Source organism: Peromyscus maniculatus, chromosome 21, assembly GCF_049852395.1.
Source record: "Peromyscus maniculatus bairdii isolate BWxNUB_F1_BW_parent chromosome 21, HU_Pman_BW_mat_3.1, whole genome shotgun sequence".
Classification (NCBI taxonomy): Eukaryota; Metazoa; Chordata; class Mammalia; order Rodentia; family Cricetidae; genus Peromyscus; species Peromyscus maniculatus.
Window position 1 is genome coordinate 42,093,537 of NC_134872.1, and position 19,410 is coordinate 42,112,946.

General features: G+C 44.5%; 1 protein-coding gene across 2 annotated transcripts in view; it reads right to left on the bottom strand.

Annotated features, from left to right (window-relative positions):
• Kcnh8 (potassium voltage-gated channel subfamily H member 8) overlaps positions 1-19,410 on the bottom strand; it is a 373,224-nt gene that overhangs the window by 229,250 nt on the left and 124,564 nt on the right. For both annotated transcript variants that reach the window (XM_076557538.1, XM_076557539.1), the window contains exon 2: positions 16,805-17,038. In XM_076557538.1, coding sequence (XP_076413653.1) covers positions 16,805-17,038 — 234 coding nt within the window. The remainder of the gene's footprint in view (positions 1-16,804; positions 17,039-19,410) is intronic.

The following is a 19,410-nucleotide window of genomic DNA, read 5'->3' on the forward strand; positions in this document are numbered from 1 at the left end:
GGAAAAGGATAGGGAAGGAAGGAAAAAAGGAAGGAAGGAAGGTCTAGTGATGTTGAGCTGATTTGAATGTGCTAAGGGTTTATTTTGTTTGGGTCTTGTTTGTTTGTTTGTGTTTTATTTCAAGTTTCCTTTGTCCTTAAGAAAAAAGTAATAGCAACAATGAAAACTTTATTCCTCTTCATGGAGGATGTGTAACCATCTCTTAGCAATTCTAATGATTAGGAACAAAAGAAGTTGGAGAACTTGAGATCTAAAACAAATCCCCAAGACATTTCTTCAGTCAAGAGTTCTAGCATCCTCATTCAATACAACATTCTCAAAACTATAGATCAGCAGATTTACAGTTGCTTAAAACCAAAGATGAATACTAATAATTCAGTATTTTCTATGTACAGTTAACCATGCATTCACCTTGAATCACAAGGAAACTTGAATTCACAATATATCAAAATATCTTGAGAATATCACACACAGGAGGACCCAGCACTGTTACTTGCTAGGCTTGGACTGCGTTCTGGATAGTACACCAGATGCATTACACAAATCCTGTCTAAACTCCTCACAGGTCATTCTAGCTGAGTCTAACCATACTCTATAGCTTTGGAGTTTGAGGTGTTGGCTAGTCCTTGGAGTCACAGATTCAGTGAGTACCAAAGATGTGAGTTTGCACACAAGGCTCCCCAAGTTTACTTGATTGTGTTCTTCTGGTGACTCTACTTTATGAATAACACTTTGAGGAACAAATTTCCATTTCCATCTCATCATTCTTTCTTTGAGATAAAACATACACTTTTAAAAATTTTGTGTTTGTGAGAGGAAAAGGAAAGGCTCTGTACTACCAAAACTCCACTTTCAACCCCCCAAAAAGAATAGGGCTTCTTGGTACAAAATTCCTGCTGTTTTAGTTTTGGGTTATAATTCATCCTTCATTAAGGTGCACACAGTTTTAAAGCTTGAACTTGTGTATTGGATGACATAGTAGGATAAAAACTTCCAGTGCTGGTGCTGCTTCAAGAAAGGGCACTATGAATCAGGTACCATGCTTGCAGTTTCAGAGGGTAGCTTCCTATGCAGAAGAGGCATGCAGCTCAGCAGTGAAACATCCATCACCACAAGGCCTTGACTAGACCCCCACCTCCCACTGAAGTTCTACTTCTTCCACTCTGGAGAAGCTTCAGAAGTGTTGCTGTGCTTACCAATGTCATTGTCCATAGGACATACAGCAGCACTCCCTGAACTCCTAAGACTGGAGCAACAGAGGGAAGGAAGTTCCAGTTCACACTGGAGCTATGGGCCTATCTCCTCAGTAATGATCTGGAGAAAACCTCAGATGTGACTGATAACCATTAGTGAACAGAAAATGCTCTACAGATTTGGTTTCAGAACAGAACAAGCCACTGAGATAGACTCATTCCCTTGATACTTGACTTTAAGAAAACAATTTAAGGTTTCATCAAACTTGCAGTTCCTCTGAGCAAGAATTCAACTTAAATAAGAATTTGAGGATTAAATTAACACCCCAATTGCACAAGGCCAATAAACACACATAATGTTTATACAAATGCAACATGGAAAACACAGGCTGGGATTCTTTGTTTTCCCCCAAAGTATTTGGAGATTACAGTGAGAGAAACTGGACATAAAGCTATTTATTCATCCATCTGATATTTACTGACTGTCTCCCGTGGCAGACACTTTTCTAGTTCTTTGGCTATACCAATTAGTGGAAGAGAATAGACCCTTGCTGCAAGCTCTGAAAGAACTGACATTCTAATTCAGAGAGAAGTACAAGAAAATTACTAATGTGATATATAAGCAAATTATATAGTTTGTTAGAAGGTCCTAAATGCTACAACAGAAAGAATATGGCAAGGGAAGATGTGTGATTTGGGAAAGTGTGTAGGACTGTGTAGTAATTCTTTTTCACTGTACACAGTATGTGTGTAGTGTGTATGTGTGCATGGTATGTGTGGTGCAGTAAGCTGACCATGGTCAAAATGTTAGTCACTGTAAAGACTGAGACTGGACTTCAAATCATGACCTTCAATATTATGGACAATTTATCAACACATAGCGAGTTGAGTTTCTTTGTATACTACAAAAGGAATAATTACCCAAAAGATGAACAACCTACTTCTGATACCCTAAAAGGAACATTATCATTTCATTTGCTATTGATATATTGATTAAAATAAGCTTGTGTATGTAAAATTCTAACATGTCATTAGAAACTGTGCTTTAAAACTTCAATAATTCAGTGTAGGAGAGACAGAAAACAAGTACTTTGTAAGAAGCAGAGATGTCTGATGAGAATTGGAAAAAAGAAAGTAATCATTGACATGAAGTGGATAAGAATCACATGACGATTCTTCACTGTATAAATATATGATTACTGTTTTAGGTGGCATTTAGCACTTTCCAAGAATATGCTGACAACACACACGCTAAACATTTGCTCCATTGTATAAACTTAATTCCTAGTGAAGACTAGGGAATGCCCGCCAGATTGCCCTGAGTCACAACTTGGCATGCAACTATGGCAAAACAGTCAGGGATCTTCCATAACTTCCAGCCCCTCCAGAAGTACAGTACACACTTCACTAGAACTGGAAGCAAAACCCAGTGTCCAGAAAAGCTTTGTTCTATCTGCAGCACTCTGATGACCTTGCCTTCAGACCCATTATCTGACACCAAGCAGAGAGTTTTGTAAGAAATAATTTTATGCATAATATCTTCTATTGATTCTAAGGTTTCCTCCCACAGGAAAAAAAATCCAATATATAATTAACAAAAGAAAATAAAAAATTGTACAAAGTGGAAAGGTCTCTGGTGGGATGGTGTTATTCACCTGTGGAGGTCAGCAAATATATTGTATAGTGTGTCAAACGGTCAAAAATTTATACATGCAGTTCATCTGGATTCTGATTGCAGCTACTCAAATAACCAGAGACAATATGGAACCTGGGTGCACAGTTGTTTTCTAATAAATCTTCATTTACAAAAACAAGCAGCATGCCAGGAACTAGCCATGATTTGCCAACTCATGATATAGAAGCCTACAGACTAATAATAGTATGAGCTATTAACAAGCTTGGTGTAGTATGAGTGGGAGCCTCTATTTCCTGCACTTCCCAAATCCTCTTGGCTCTGGGGCCGTTCTCTTCCTCCTTCTCTTCCAAATCACACAATCTGACACACACTTTCCTTACAGCTTCCTAAGTGGATCCCTGGGTACAGGACATCCAAATCTCTCTATAGCCAAACATCATTTCCCTTCTGTCATCCAATTGCAAACCCTACAAATTACATCACCCAGGCTCAATATCCACTCTCTCTCCAAAGTCTCAGGGGACTTGAGCCTCTTATCTCTGACCCATTAAGAAAAGGCCTTCTTCACCCTATTTCTTTCCCCATTCAAATCCCCACACTTGCAGTTAAGCAACCCAATGGAAGCTACCACTTGATTCAGAATCTCTGACTTATTAACCCTGCAGTGGTCCATATCCATCCAATAGTACCCAGCTCCTGTACTCTTCCTTCTACCATTCCTCAGGGATCTTTGTTAGACCCCAAGGATACCTGTTTTTCTATTCCTCTGGACCCCCAGATCAAAATGGTCACAAAATACCATTGCCTTTGCTTGGACTGACCTGTACACTCACCTTTCTTCCCAAGTACTTGGACTGTCCTACACCAGGAATCCTGAGACAGCCACAATCTACTTGGCCAGGTGCTACTGTCTGGCTTACTCTTTTTAGCTTGTGCAATATGTAGATGATCTTCTCCTCTGTAATCTGTCCCTGCAAATTAGCCAGGCTGACAGCTGTGCTCTCCTGAACTTCCTATCTCACCCTATATGGTCCAGCTGTCTACCCCTCAGGCCACTTATTTGAGACTATTTTTCCAACTCGCAAGGCCATTATCCTCTATAGAACACAGTCTATCATGGAAGGGACATGTCAGGAGGAATGTGAGTTAGCTGGTCCTATGGCATCAGCAGTCAAGAAGCAGACAAGAAGTAAAGTGAGGCTACAAAGCTTGGAGGCTCACACTCAGTGACCACTTCCTTCAGTAGGTCTCCATTTCTTAGAGCTTGCTCAGTCTTCCAAAAGAACACCCCCATCTGGAGACAAAATATTCAAACTCAGGAGCCTGTAGATGATATTCTCATTTAAACCACAACCATAAGGAGTGGAGGCTGGAGGAAAGAGAATGGAAGAATAAACAAGGAGACAGGCTATGGACTGAGACAAGCTCGTGGGTGGCTTTAGACAAGCTTGAAGAGTTTGTGTTTATCGTGAGGGAGGAGAGAGTCACTGGCGGCTTTACCATAGGTACAATGTATCTGCAGTGTAGGAAGACAGTCTTAAGGCAATCAGGACAGAGGATTTAAGGGGGCAGATCTGGAGAGTGGTTAAGATGAATTTGTACAATTCAAGCTCCATATTAAGAGAAGCTGAAGTAACAACAGTATAGGAATAAGTCTCAGACTCTGGTGATTGTGTGGTGAGATTAGGCAAGGGAGCCTGGACACTTGCAATGACCAACTGAAAGGCCTTAGCTATCATCAGGTATTTTGTTTTCAGTCATTTTTCATCTATCCCATGGTACACCTTGAAGGCCACTGCTAAGACTTCTGTGTGTGGAGTTAGAAGCTCCCTCTCTAGATTTCTAAGTTTGACCTCAATGTCAGGGAAACTCTGGGAGAAGAAATACCACTTTAAGGGCAGGCTTACAGAGACAGGCCAGGAGGCAAGTTGTCTAGACTTCCTCAGCATGTGCTCTAGCCTGGTCCCAGACTTGTCTGCACTCCTGGGGAGAAGGTTGTTGGTAGGAATCATACAAATGTCCTGTCATAGAAAGTAAGGTGGTAACATTGGGTGATATATTAAAATTCTTTAATAAAAATGGAAGAATGATTCGTATAGGATTCCAATCCTTTTCTATTTGAGAGCATTTGATTAATGAGTAGGAGATGTGTACCCTGACCAAGCCATCCACCCTGGCAACCTCCTGCACTCCTGCAAAGCCTCTGTGGCTGGTTTAGGATGGTAGGGAGAGGTAGAGGTGGTCTCACAGCAGCATGGGAGCAAGCAATGGAAGGACTAAGAGCTGCCATTGGCCTGAAAGTGGACACCTGAGAGGGTTGGCTTGGGAGCCTATTGCGGAGGATGGAGAAAGAGAGACTGAATAGGCCAGAGAGGGAGAGAAAGGACTGTGGGTTGAGGCTGCTGATATAGTAGAGGGATGCTCTGGTTTGGCCTTCATAACTAGGAGTTGCTTTTTTCTTTGGTTGGCTTAAACCATGTGGTCACTTTTAATCAAAATGAGGGTGAAGTCAGATGGCAAAAGCCATCCTTTCCAAGCTGGCAAAAATGGCTGTCAGCCATGTGGCTGCTTCCATCCCAGGGAGCAGGGGGAGCAGGGGGAGCAGGGGGGCAGGGGGAGCAGGGGTGGGGAGCAGGGGGGCAGGGGGAGCAGGGGTGGGGAGCAGGGGAGCAGGGGGAGCAGGGGGAGCAGGGGGGGCAGGGGAGCAGGGGGAGCAGGGGGAGCAGGGGGAGCAGGGGGAGCAGGGGGAGTAGGGGGAGCAGGGGTGGGGAACAGGGGGAGCAGGGGGAGCAGGGGGCAGGGGGAGCAGGGGTGGGGAGCAGGGAGAGCAGGGGCAGCAGGGGGAGCAGGGGGGCAGGGGAGCAGGGGGGCAGGGGGAGCAGGGGGAGCAGGGGGTGGGGAGCAGGGAGAGCAGGGGGAGCAGGGGGAGCAGGGGGTGGGGAGCAGGGGGAGCAGGGGGAGCAGGGGCAGCAGGGGGAGCAGGGGGAGCAGGGGTGGGGAGCAGGGGAGCAGGGGGAGCAGGGGGGGCAGGGGAGCAGGGGGAGCAGGGGGAGCAGGGGAGCAGGGGGAGCAGGGGGTGGGGAGCAGGGGGAGCAGGGGGAGCAGGGGTGGGGAACAGGGGGAGCAGGGGGAGCAGGGGGCAGGGGGAGCAGGGGTGGGGAGCAGGGAGAGCAGGGGCAGCAGGGGGAGCAGGGGGGCAGGGGAGCAGGGGGGCAGGGGAGCAGGGGGAGCAGGGGGAGCAGGGGGTGGGGAGCAGGGGGAGCAGGGGGGCAGGGGGAGCAGGGGTGGGGAGCAGGGGGAGCAGGGGGAGCAGGGGGCAGGGGGAGCAGGGGTGGGGAGCAGGGGAGCAGGGGTGGGGAGCAGGGGAGCAGGGGGAGCAGGGGGAGCAGGGGTGGGGAGCAGGGGAGCAGGGGGAGCAGGGGGGGCAGGGGGAGCAGGGGTGGGGAGCAGGGGGGCAGGGGGAGCAGGGGGGCAGGGGGAGCAGGGGTGGGGAGCAGGGGAGCAGGGGGAGCAGGGGGAGCAGGGGTGGGGAGCAGGGGAGCAGGGGGAGCAGGGGGAGCAGGGGGAGCAGGGGGGGCAGGGGAGCAGGGGGAGCAGGGGGAGCAGGGGGTGGGGAGCAGGGGGAGCAGGGGGAGTAGGGGGAGCAGGGGTGGGGAACAGGGGGAGCAGGGGGAGCAGGAGGCAGGGGGAGCAGGGGTGGGGAGCAGGGAGAGCAGGGGCAGCAGGGGGAGCAGGGGGGCAGGGGAGCAGGGGGGCAGGGGGAGCAGGGGGAGCAGGGGGTGGGGAGCAGGGGGAGCAGGGGGAGCAGGGGGAGCAGGGGGAGCAGGGGGAGCAGGGGGTGGGGAGCAGGGGGAGCAGGGGGAGCAGGGGGAGCAGGGGGAGCAGGGGTGGGGAGCAGGGGAGCAGGGGGAGCAGGGGGAGCAGGGGGAGCAGGGGGAGCAGGGGAGCAGGGGAGCAGGGGGAGCAGGGGGAGCAGGGGAGCAGGGGGAGCAGGGGGTGGGGAGCAGGGGAGCAGGGGGAGCAGGGGGAGCAGGGGAGCAGGGGGAGCAGGGGGTGGGGAGCAGGGGGAGTAGGGGGAGCAGGGGGAGCAGGGGGAGTAGGGGGAGCAGGGGGAGCAGGGGAGCAGGGGGAGCAGGGGGAGCGGGGGGAGCAGGGGAAGCAGGGGGAGCAGGGGGAGCAGGGGGAGTAGGGGGAGCAGGGGGTGGACAGCAGCTAAGATGGTGGCAAGCTTCATCTTGGAAACTGCCTTTGTGGTAACTGTTAACCATCAACTTCTTTGTTTTGAGTTTTCAGTTAGCCCTCTTGTTACTTACAAGTTACTTGTATACTTACAAATACTGAGGTCCAGAAAGTTTACATAACAGTGTTACAAAGATTCATAAGTTAGCAAAAGTTTTAAAGAGTTAAACCCAAACCAAAAGGAGTATGGAATGAGTAGCAGCAGTCCCCATGGGAAAAAGTCTATCCTTTAGTCCTGTTTTGTTCTCCTTTCTCTGCCACATAGTCAGGCTGTCACATAGTCAGGCTATCACATAGTCAGGCCGTCACATAGTCAGGCTGTCACATAGTCAGGCTATCACATAGTCAGGCCGTCACATAGTCAGGCTGTCACATAGTCTGTCAGGCTGTCACATAGTCTGTCAGGCTGTCACATAGGCTGTCAGGCTGTCACATAGTCAGGCCGTCACATAGTCAGGCCGTCACATAGTCAGGCTGTCACATAGTCAGGCCGTCACATAGTCTGTCAGGCTGTCACATAGTCTGTCAGGCTGTCACATAGGCTGTCAGGCTGTCACATAGTCAGGCCGTCACATAGTCAGGCCGTCACATAGTCAGGCTGTCACATAGTCAGGCCGTCACATAGTCAGGCCGTCACATAGGCTGTCAGGCTGTCACATAGTCAGGCCGTCACATAGTCAGGCTGTCACATAGTCTGTTAGGCTGTCACATAGTCTGTCAGGCTGTCACATAGTCTGTTAGGCTGTCACATAGGCTGTCAGGCTGTCACATAGTCAGGCTGTCACATAGGCTGTCAGGCTGTCACATAGTCTGTCAGGCTGTCACATAGTCTGTCAGGCTGTCACATAGGCTGTCACATAGTCAGGTGGCTTGCCTGTTATGAGACAGAGATTTTGGAAAAAACCTTTAAACAATCACGCTTGAGTTTAGAGGAAGGGGAGCCATACCTGAACTCAGAGCCACTTTTTAACTGAAGTGAGACAGCATAAGGTAACAGTCTAATGCCCCTCATCCCTAAAAGATACCCGAATCCCTATAAAACTGAATCCAGTGAGCTAAGAGCAGAAAAGGCTTAGATGTAGGAAAATTTGAGTCCTGACTACAGTAGGCTACAGGAATGTGAGCTAAGGGAAGCATCAGCATGTGAGGAGTCGAGGAGTGTGTGCAGGGTGTGTGCAAGCTGCTGCTGACCTATTCCTTTGCTTTCTCCCCCTCCTTCCAGGTCCCGGTCCTGGCTCCCTCTTTGTAACAAACTTAGAGATCCATTAACCATATCTTAAAAGACAGGACATTTACACAGTGTTTGGAGGACATCAGAAAAAACAAACAGACAAACAAACAAACAAACAACAAAAAACAAACAGGGCTTGGAGCAGAAAAAAGAGGAAGCTTAAATATAGGGAACAGGAAATCTCTTTCCATTCCCCTGATTGCTTGCATTATTTGTGAAGGTCCCAAATGATAATTGGGATCTAGGGTGGTGTTAGGCAAACATTTGTATTGATTATCTAAGGGGTATTGAGAACAAATTTGATAGCAAAAGTGAAAAGGTTTAGGGCCCTTCAGGTCAGGTGTCAGGTGCAGAGGCCGGAGGTTTTCTAAGAGGCATCCAAAGTGGGAATGAGAGGGTATGGAAGACACTGTTCCCATGGATGAGAGAGAAAAAAAATGTCACTGTAGCTGTAGCCAAGGGTATACCCAGGACTCAGGGAGGCCTGTAGGAAGACACAAACCACTCAGTGAGTCTTCATGGCACTCAACAGGGGTCAGGGGCTTAGCTAGGCTAAGCCCAAGGGGAGACTTGGGGCTTTTGTGGAGGCCAGAAGGCAAGAATGGGCCTGGAGCTATAGGAGGGCCTCTCATCTACTGGAAAGGGTCAGGAACAGGGTCACAAAAGCCAGGAGGGCCTAGAGGAACTGTGGAATTCATGATGACCAGAAGGTGAGGAAGAATATGGACAAGGACAGGAGGAGAAGGCAGGAAAGGGCACAATAGCACAGTTGGGACTAAGGAAAATGCAAGACCGCAGTCTCCAGGGGGGTGTGGGGCAGGGGCAGGCGAAGAGGGCCAGCCATAGCCTTAAAGATCATGTCTTGGGGTTACCTCTGCCTGAAGGGGAAATTTACCAAACTACCATTGGTGGATATGATGCCTATTGATTGGTGAGCCAGAAGGTAAGTCTGCCTCAGGAGCGCTAGAGGTGAGGGATAGGGTCCCAGTGAGGCTCAGACCCCGAGGTGGAGTGCAGGTGCCAGAAGAGCCTATCCAAGTCACTGAATCAATGTATGAGTCAAGGCTCTGAGAGGAAAAGTATCCTGGCAGTTGGGATCCAAGGAAGACCACAGTCACACCACACAGCAAAACTCATACAAGCATTTTATTGGGGAAAACACAGGAAAGTGTCTGCTTCTGCTTGAGAGAGAAGCAGAAGAGAACTGAATGGGGGAGGGGGGCGGGGAAGGCTTCATACAGGGTCTCTTGGGGGGTAGAGTTTTCCAGGGTAGAGATTGGTGGGATTTCAAGTCCTGCACTTGGGGCAAGCTCTGGGATTGGGGTGATTTTGATCTCAGGGATTGGTGGGATTTCAAGCCCCAGAACTGAGCTCAGGCATTTCACACTAAAACAAGACCCACATACATGCACCTTTACATACATGTGCACTTATGTATGTGTGTCTTCTGAACTCTTCGTCAACCTGCTACAAACACTTTGGGGTTTGCTGTATTTGCATTTCTGTAATTCACTTCTGGAAAGCAAAAGACACAAGAGAGAATATAAAAACCCTAATCTCCAATCAAAATTGGGTAGATACACTGAAAAGTCATTTTTAAAGAAGTCTTTAGATAGCCAGGTATGATGGTATATTCCCATAATCCTAATATTCAGGAAACTGAAACAGGTTAGAAGCCCTCGATTGATAATTAGGCAATGTCAAAAAAACACCCAAAGCAAAAAGCCTACAAGATAAGGATCTTGAGCCAAAACATAAAGAGCATCACATCTGCACTTGAGGGCACTGCTTTGTAGGTTCACGACAGCTTCACCCATTGCATTTCACATAGCTAATGTCTGAAAGGCTAGGAGTCAGACAGACAGATAGACCCCTAATAGATAGACTAATAGGGAACAGTCACAAATACACAGTAAAGATGGCAAATTCAAACATTTATCCTTACACTCCTGACTGGAAACAAAGGCCTAAAGCCTGGTAGGCATTTTCTTCCACAAGTACAGCCCTCTCTGCCCCTGCAGATGGATCTGCCCAAAAAGGTGAAGGCCTGATAAGGACATGTGTACCCTAAGGCTTAGGCCTATGATGATCACCTGCTGTCATTCAAACTGGCAACACTAAATTGGGGGATAATGACCCCTAAGACCCCAAGCCTTCAAGGAAAGAATGTATGTGAGGCTCCCAGCTCCCCCCACCCCCCGCCCCCTGCTCTGCAGAGAATCTTGTTCTCTGTGTTTCTTCACTCCTAATGACAGCCTTTCTTTACTGGCTGATTCTGTCTGCCATGTCTGAGATTCTTCCTGCTTGACCTGCGCTTGAGATTTTTCCACCTTTTAATTCTTTAACTGGCAAGAAACAAACCTGATCAAGTATGTAACTTCTAACCCCACATAGAAAAAGCAACTGCCCAAGCCAGTCCAAAGTCCTGACTCACAAAACTGCAACATATGATAATAGATACTTTAAGCAACCCTGCTGCAAAACGGCATATTACTCAGTGGAGGATATCAGGGCAGTGCACAGACTCTACCTTTTCTCTTAATCAATCTGCAAGCTGTAACCATTTCATAGAAAATAGCTTTCAAAGTCTTATATTCACAGGGTTTTTTTTTTTTTGACAACAAAACTCCTTGGAGAGCATCACAAACACTTATAAATTTTAACAGAAATCTTTGTGCAGTCTAGTTTTCTTGATTCCAGCCATGTACAGATCTAAGCACACTGTCCTGAAGGTTTCCCTGGATGCTCTTGGTTGTTGGTGATGCCACAGTTCCATCTAGCTAAATGGCCTTATTCTGGTATCATCACAATTATACTGCCTTCTTCTTTGTCCAGGTTCTGGTGGGCAAACCATCTTGTCTTGCTAAGAAGAATCTTTTTGTTCTTTCAGGGTTCCTCAATCTTAGAATACAGTATCCTTTGTTTTCTGTCATCAAGACTAGTTTCTTAATCTCTTGTTGAAATGCATCCCAGATGGCTTGCCTTACTGGTCTCTAAATATTGTATTCCTATATAACTACTAATTATGTCTGGGCTGAGATTCCTCACAGACACATCAGGTACACTGTAGAAACTGTTTTCCAATAAAAGTGCATTTTTGTGGCTCATATAATGCACAGATGAACACAGTACCCTTTGCTCTGAACCTTGGGCTGTTACACAGTATTAGCTACAAACCCATCTCTCAGGAATCAAACTGGGGAAGCTCTACATACTGCACATTTAAAATGTTAACTTTGAGAATAATTTGACATTCTGAAACCCCATTTTTTCCTACATTCCTATACTGAACTCAAGTCTAAAATATCTACAGGGTGTAATAAAATATTTCAGAAATCTGTCACAGCATCATGTTGAATAACTGAGCATAAAAACTCACCCAGTTTTATGCATAAACTTAGTGTCAGGAGGAAGAAAAGTAATGAAACAGAGAGACACTGAAAACTTTAAGACATCGATAAAAGAAACTGAAGAGGACACAAATGAACAAAAACACATCCCATGTGTATAACTCTGGAGAATCAACATTGTTGAAGTGCCCATTTCTTGAAATACAATATGTCTGATACAATCACTATAGACATCCCAATGGCATTTTTCAAAGAGATGAGAAAGCCAATCCTAAAAATTAGATAGAAACATGAAAGAGCTAAAACTGTTAAGGTAATTATGAATAACAAAGGCTCAATATAGTTGGAATGTTGCAGGCATCACTCCATCTAGTTTAATGCTATATTGAAAAACCAGAGCATGCAAAGCAATATGGTGCTGCCATGAAAAGAGACACAAAGTAGGTTGGAACAAAACACAGAGCCAGGAAATGAAGCAAAATGTGTGGATGGAGAGGGAAGGGGGAAGGAAGGAAGAGGGAGAAGAGGAGGAAGGGAAGGGAAGGAAAGGGAGGAAGAGGAGGAAAAGGGGGAGGAGAGGGAAGAGGAAGAGAAGGGAGAGTAAGAAAATTACCCTAACAATAAAGCTTGCCTACCTACATACATTAGTTTTAGAATATTATAAACAATATCACTGTACCTGCCACCATGCATAGTGGCAGGTGCAGAGAGTAAGGGGATGTTCCACCCAGGTGGGCACACTGCATGGTGGTAGTACTGTGAGTCAGTGATGTTCCACCCAAGTGGGCACACTGCATGGTGGTAGTACTGTGAGTTAGTGATGTTCCACCCAAGTGGGCATGCTGCATAGTGGTAGTGCTGTGAGTCAGTGGATATTCTAAAATGATGACAATCTGAACAAAATGAAGTCCAGTCTTGTCTCATAGAGGATAGTTTATATTCTTGGAAATTCAGTGAGAAACCACCACTTTGTGCATCTAGGTGATTAGAAACCAACATTTTACTGCTGGAAGGTCTGAGAGGCTTGTTGAATATGATTTAAGACACTGAAAAATTCATCAGAAATTTGTTAAGCACCCTGGAAAGAGGTACCATCTCCAATTTAGCACATAACACAGGCATTTAAGAGCGAGGACTTTGGAGTGAATGCTTCTATGTAATGGGTTTTTTTTTTTATTTACTAATTTATTATCGTAAGTGGGTGACTTAACTCCTAACCTAATGTGAATTTGACCCGGTACTTTAGGTTAATATCTTCCCCTCCAAAAAAGTATGTATCGAAGTCCATTTCCCAGTATCTATTAGATAACCATATTTGGAGATAGAATCTTTAGAAAGATAATCAAGTTAAAGGAAGCTCTCACACTAGGCTATAACACAAAATGACTAGGGTCCTTCCTCATAAAAAGGCAATCCTTGGGCCAGTGAGATGGCTCAATCTTTCAACCAGAGCTAGATATCTAGGGCCCACATGGTAGAAAGAAAGAATGATTTCAACAAGTTGTCATGGAATTTACACATGTGTGCATGGCTCATGAACATACATATGATAAAAAAATAAGCAAATAAATAAGTTTAATTAAGATAATAACAAATTTAAAAGGGGGAATTGGATTGTAGGTACTCGGACTAGGTAAACCCTGTGTAAGGATGAGAAAAGAGATAAGGGTGGTGCTTCCTTCAGCCAACCAATGCCAAAGATTGCCACAGAACCACCAAAGCAGGGAGACATGAAGAACGGACACCTTCTCACAGTCCTCAGAAGGACCCAAGACTCTAGATAACTGATTCTTGGACTTGTAAGTTCAAGAACTATAAAGCAATTAATTCATCCTCCTTAAGGCTCAGGTTTTTTTTTTTTTTTTTTTTTTTCAGTACTCAGTGGAACGGGATCCAGAACAGATTTGCGTACTAAGAAAGTTAGTTAGATAAAAAAGTTAGAAAGTTAGATTTTGATAAAGTTACAATATACAACTTTCATTTCTTCCATAAATCTTTGTCCTAAGACACGTTTTATATTTCTGGCTACCATGCTTTTCTTTTCCCCAGGAAGGCAAGTGATGTTATTGGATCTATGGAAGGTAGCTTCTTTAGAGAGAAGATACATTTTGATGCACTGTAGAGGCTTCGATGGGTGGCTTCAATTAGGACCTTCTGTAATATATAGAAAGCACCAATCACTGCCTGTGAAATATAACAAAGCAGCTAGAATGGGGCGAAGTATCTAAGGCTGAACGTGTCTGAGCTTGCTGTCCTTGGGTTGAGGGATTTTGAGGACGAGCCAGAGATGGTCTCACCTATACCATGCTACACTGGTTGGACAGCTTCTTGGAAAGACTGAACACTGAAGCCGCCTTTGTCCTTGTCCCAGTGGGACTGGAGGGAAGCTACTAGCCAGGCTGACATTGTACCAAGATGGAGGACACACTCTATTTTTGTTGAAAATGCCATAGCATGAAAGAATGAACAAGTCTGTTTATTCAAAGTCTTCACTATTTTTGAGTGAGGGGTGGGGTGCATAAATCAGTTTCTTTACCACTGGAAGGGCAGAAGATAGCAGAGGATAAACACTGACTACTCTGTCCAGTGTCCTCATGAAGGAAGAAGGAAGACTATACAAACTTTATAGAGCCTACAAGACAGAGGACAGTGAGGTCATCTGAGGAGCATCTCCAGCCACAAAACTCAGTTATAAATGCCCAGTGGGGCAGCTGATCAGTCAAGAGTCAATGGGCCAGCAGCTGCCCGGAAGGAGGCATTTCCAGAGCTTATTAAGGGGAACGTGCTCCTTGAGGAAGAAAAGAAAGACCCTTTATGTCATGAGCATTTTTTTAAAAATGTGAAATGCAGATATATCTTCATGTATCCATAAATTCCCCTAATAATTTCCATTTCTTCCCATGGGCATTCATTAAGGAACTACCAGCTGACAAATGTTCCTCAAGACTCCAGGCTCTGGGAATGGGACAGTCACTAATGTACATACTTTTAGAGTCCCAGCTGCATGCAGAAACAGATGCTCACATGAAGGCCTCTGATGCAGCACAGTGTAGATGACAATCCCAATTACTTATAACTTGATCAATTAGTTGCTCAGAATGTCAGACAATTTCCTGGGGTGATTGCTTAAAGAGAACTGGAGCCATGAATGATTTCCACTCACGTGTCCAAGGCTATAGGCATACTTAAGAAAATGGGTTCAGGAAATTCTTCCAGATATTTTAGATAGTGCCACTTTAATGTGCTTCCTACTTTAGACAATACCACCTCCAAAGCCTCCACCCTCTCCTCTTCCCCTACATTATGCTCCTTGGCCCAAGTCTTTCTCAGTAGGAGCATTGTGGAAATTTTGAAGAAGCATAAAAACAAAGGCTCTATCTGCATGTGGAATGACCTATACAAGGCACCATGCCGAGGAAGGAAGAGTCTGTAGTCAGCGGGTATTTTGCACAAAGGATATCTTTCCTGCTTTGTTCCACGGGATGACAGCTTTATCAGTGCTCTGCCAGTCTACAGCCTCAGTGACTTACCCATGTTCTTTTCTCTCAGGCTTCTTTTCACTCACTGTGGCATAATTACACAGAGCTAGAATCCTTTCATTTGATCATATTTGCTATTTAGGCATTCTCTATTGTCACTGAAAAAACACAATGGTCTGAACTATGGTTCTAGTGCCAAAGAACTGGGGCATCTTGTCCTAGAGGGGTGCTCTCCAAAAGGTCATGATGACTGTATGTCCTAAAGCCACATGATCAGGGAATGCCCTCCAAGGACAAGTGTCTTCTAAAGGTGGGTGAATTTTCTGTTTTTTTTTTTCCACCAGCATTGACTTCAGTGCCCTCAAATACTGAGGACTGGAGGCCACAGTGCTGCTGATGCTCCACAGTGCATGGATAGCCTCCCAGAACAAAGAACTACTTGCAGATGTCAACACTGACAAGGTCCTGAATCTTTGAGTTGGAGTGTCCTCACATGGTCATTCCCCACTGAGTCCACATCCCTGCTGCCTTTTTCACTGTTATAAGAACAGGAGTCATATTAGATTAGGGTCTCACTTTATTGCCTCATTAAATCTTAATTGCCTCTTTAATGCCTTAAAACACAATCCCATTAGGAGTTATGGCTTCACTACATGATTTCTTGTCAAGATAATTCTGTCCATAGTACCAGGGAAAAGAGAAAAGAGAAATTACAGGGGGAAAAAATTTCATCTTAAGGGATTTTTCCATAGAAATTCTATAAGTCAGTATTTTTCATGTGTCATTGTCCCAAATCATAGTTGTATGTCTCTCCAATTACAAAAAAGGCTAGAAATTTATTCTCCCATTTGATACCTACACACTCAGCTAAAGCTAATGAGCATCTGTTAGTAAGATGAAATGATAACCTCTTCTAATCCTCCACTTAGCATCCTTCCCATATGTAAACTTTCAGAGTCTTCACAGGGCCTGTCAGCTATGAGCATCTACTCTCTTATGGGATGTTAGCACCATAGATGCCAGGCCCAGCTCTAGGTCCTCTTTCTTTGAGAAGAGACTCACAGAACTGCACCCAGGAGAAAACACTTGGCTGTTTTTTCCCCTCACTGGTAGTTTTTAGTCCCAGCAAACTGACTCTATTCTGTCCCGCTTTGTCTTTAAAATTTCAGACAGTAGTGAGAAAGGCTCTATGTGGAGAGAACAGGATTAAAAGAATGCACATGCTGATGTCCCTTAAATTAACTTCATTTTCTGACAGGAAACCCTAGGAACTCTGCTTCAATTGACTAAGATTGACATGTAGTTCTTAAAAGTATGAAGCTTTGAAAATCATCCCTGGATAAAAGCTATTTATTGGAAACTATTATGCATGTGTACACTTTTAAAATGACTATAAATTAGAAATAGTAGAGTTTGTTTTAACATGTTGATTTAACATGTTAATGTTAACCAGTATATGCTCATATACTGATATAACACAGTTTTAATTTTCATATAAAATTACATTTAATTTATGAAGCGTTAGTGATGAAAACAGTGCCATCATCCACATCATCTGTGAATTTTCTCCCAAACACAGTTTTACTGTTCAGCCAGAATGGACATAGAACAGGTAATGAACTGAAAAATGGTGACACCTTACCCTCTCCAGCATGTGCCAAAGCAAGGCGACTTACCGTTCTTCTTGTAGAACATAATTTCTCCTTTGAACTCTATCTTCTCCTCCAAGGATTTTTCTATCTGAAGCATCAGTTGCTCGTTGGTCTCCACACCAAACAAAAACTTGCAACTGCAGCTCTTCTGCATGACTTCAGTTCGTGCAAACCCAGCCAGCTCACAGAAGCCATCGGAACAGTAGACTATGGGGAACCCCTTTGCAACTTGGGCATTGGCCAGGATGAAGTTGCTATCTGGAGGAAACAAGAAGACATTCAGCCACTTAAAGCTCTTCTTTAGGCCATAATTTCAGGCATGTGCTCAGGTCATGGTGCTAAAGATGGTGTTCTGCCCTGCCTTGAAAGAGTCCCAGACTTGGATGAGCAGTGCTGGCTAGGCTCTGACTTGGCCAATGTGCCCATCAGCCTGCCCCAAGCCACTCACCTTCTGTGTGCCTCTGAGAGTGGCTCCTCCCATGAGCTGCCTGAGCAAGTTGACCTCTGAACCCATTGTTTTTTGGATCTCAAAAGCAGACCCTGAAGCATGAATTTAAGTGCAAGTCATGTCTGGGGGAGGTGATTCCAGGTTGTGACAAGAGGAACTTTTAGAGATGAACTTTGAAGCATGGACAACATATTTATAGGAAAAAGTGATACATGGTAGAGCTTGACTTCAAAACAAGGCATCTCCAATGCTTGCCAATTGATTACCAGGATTTAGGGTAAAGTATAAACAGTTTATAAACACATTCATTCATTCACACAAGAAACAAATGTTATACACTGACCATAAGTATCTGAAGTGGAGGCTTTAAATATAATAAAACTGAAAGTGAAAAGAATTATGAATAAGAAGTTAAATTAAAAAGTAGGATTCATTATAATATCCTGTTTCATGGAATTAATGTCTCAAATACAAATATATAAACATACATACATATACCAAATATGAAATGTTAATATATATATGTACATACATACATATTTACACACATATACATACAGACATACACATGTTAATATAACATCTAGAATCTGTGCTTGTCTCTAGAGAGAGTAGCTTTGTGCACAGAGGAGTGCACCTGTATTTTACCATATACTCTACTGTGTACCCATTGGATTTATAAAAAATTCTTTATATATTGTCTACTTTGAAACACCATGTTTCAAAGAGATTTGCAGCAGGCAGCTGTCTATCATGCCAATAGAAAGGAGGTTCTGTGGCAACTTCTTGATGGCCAGTGGGATAAACTCGGAACATCCAGGCCATTGTGTCCCTATCTCTTCATAAGCATCCAAGAACAGTCCACTGTCAGCTTTGCTTCAGGCAGTCCTGGTCTAAGAGTATAATTCATAGTAACAGTATTTATATCTTGCATTGGCTTCCTTGGTTCATCCATTCCCAAATCAGTCTCTTCCTCTTAGAGTCAGAGCTGGATAACAACATTTGGAGACTTTTGAATCACATATTCTTTGGAAGCCACCAGAGTGAATTAGATTATCCTAGACTGAGAATTCTCTCACATTTCACAGTATCATTTATTGACCATTAAATGTTGGACATTGTCCAAGGTGTGAATGAATAAATTGCATGTGACCCTGTCCTTAAGATAACATGCTTCTGGCTGTGTGGAATTCGTAGCTCAGTCTACAGGAGGTAAGTTACAGAATCGCTAAGCCCAAGGGCTTTGCTTCACTTTCTGACCTTGGTATGCTCCCCTCTCCTCTTTAAAATTTGATTAAGTGATTGCTTAGAAAACATAAAAGCAGAGCTTGGCTTAGTTGTCAAACATCCTGAAGGAGCTTTAATGTCATTTTATGTTACTTTATAAGTGATTTTTTTTTTCAATAAATCTCTGACACATATTCATTGACTTTCTGAAGGCAATGCCAGGAGATACAGTTCTACCCTTCAGTAAGTACTAGGGCAAAGGACAGCTTGGGAGAAATGTGTGAATAAGAATAGTGTATGATTTGGTTTTAAGATACTATAATTTAATTAAAGAAAAGTATGACTATAAATATTAACTTAATGCCATGCTAAGCTCTGAATCAGTCGTACATAGTTAATAATTATCACTAGAGTTAGGAATGTAAACATCCCAGGCTTTGAAAATGGTTAGCTTGGAATAAGACAAAAACAGACAAAGATGGCATGTGAGAAGCACTGGCGTGGAACACATGCCTACATGTACAAGTGTCGGTGGGCAAAAGAGGAAACAGGAACGGAGCTGGAGGATGAAACCATCGTTTCTCTTGCAGCCAAGTTTGCCCACTACTTCAATATATAATTGCATTTCAGTTCAATACATCAGCAGCTTTGCTGTGTTTGGCCAAACTTTCTCTGTCTTTCTTTTCTCCTAGAGACTTGTGATTCAGGTGCTTCTTGTATATGATCTGTATATACATTCTTTTTTTTTTTTTTTTTTTTTTTTTTGGTTTTTTTTTTTTGGTTTTTTTCGAGACAAGGTTTCTCTGTGTAGCTTTACGCCTTTCCTGGAACTCACTTGGTAGCCCAGGCTGGCCTCAAACTCACAGAGATCTGCCTGCCTCTGCCTCCCGAGTGCTGGGATTAAAGGCGTGCGCCACCACCGCCTGGCACATGCTTTAAAAGTAAAGCAAAAATC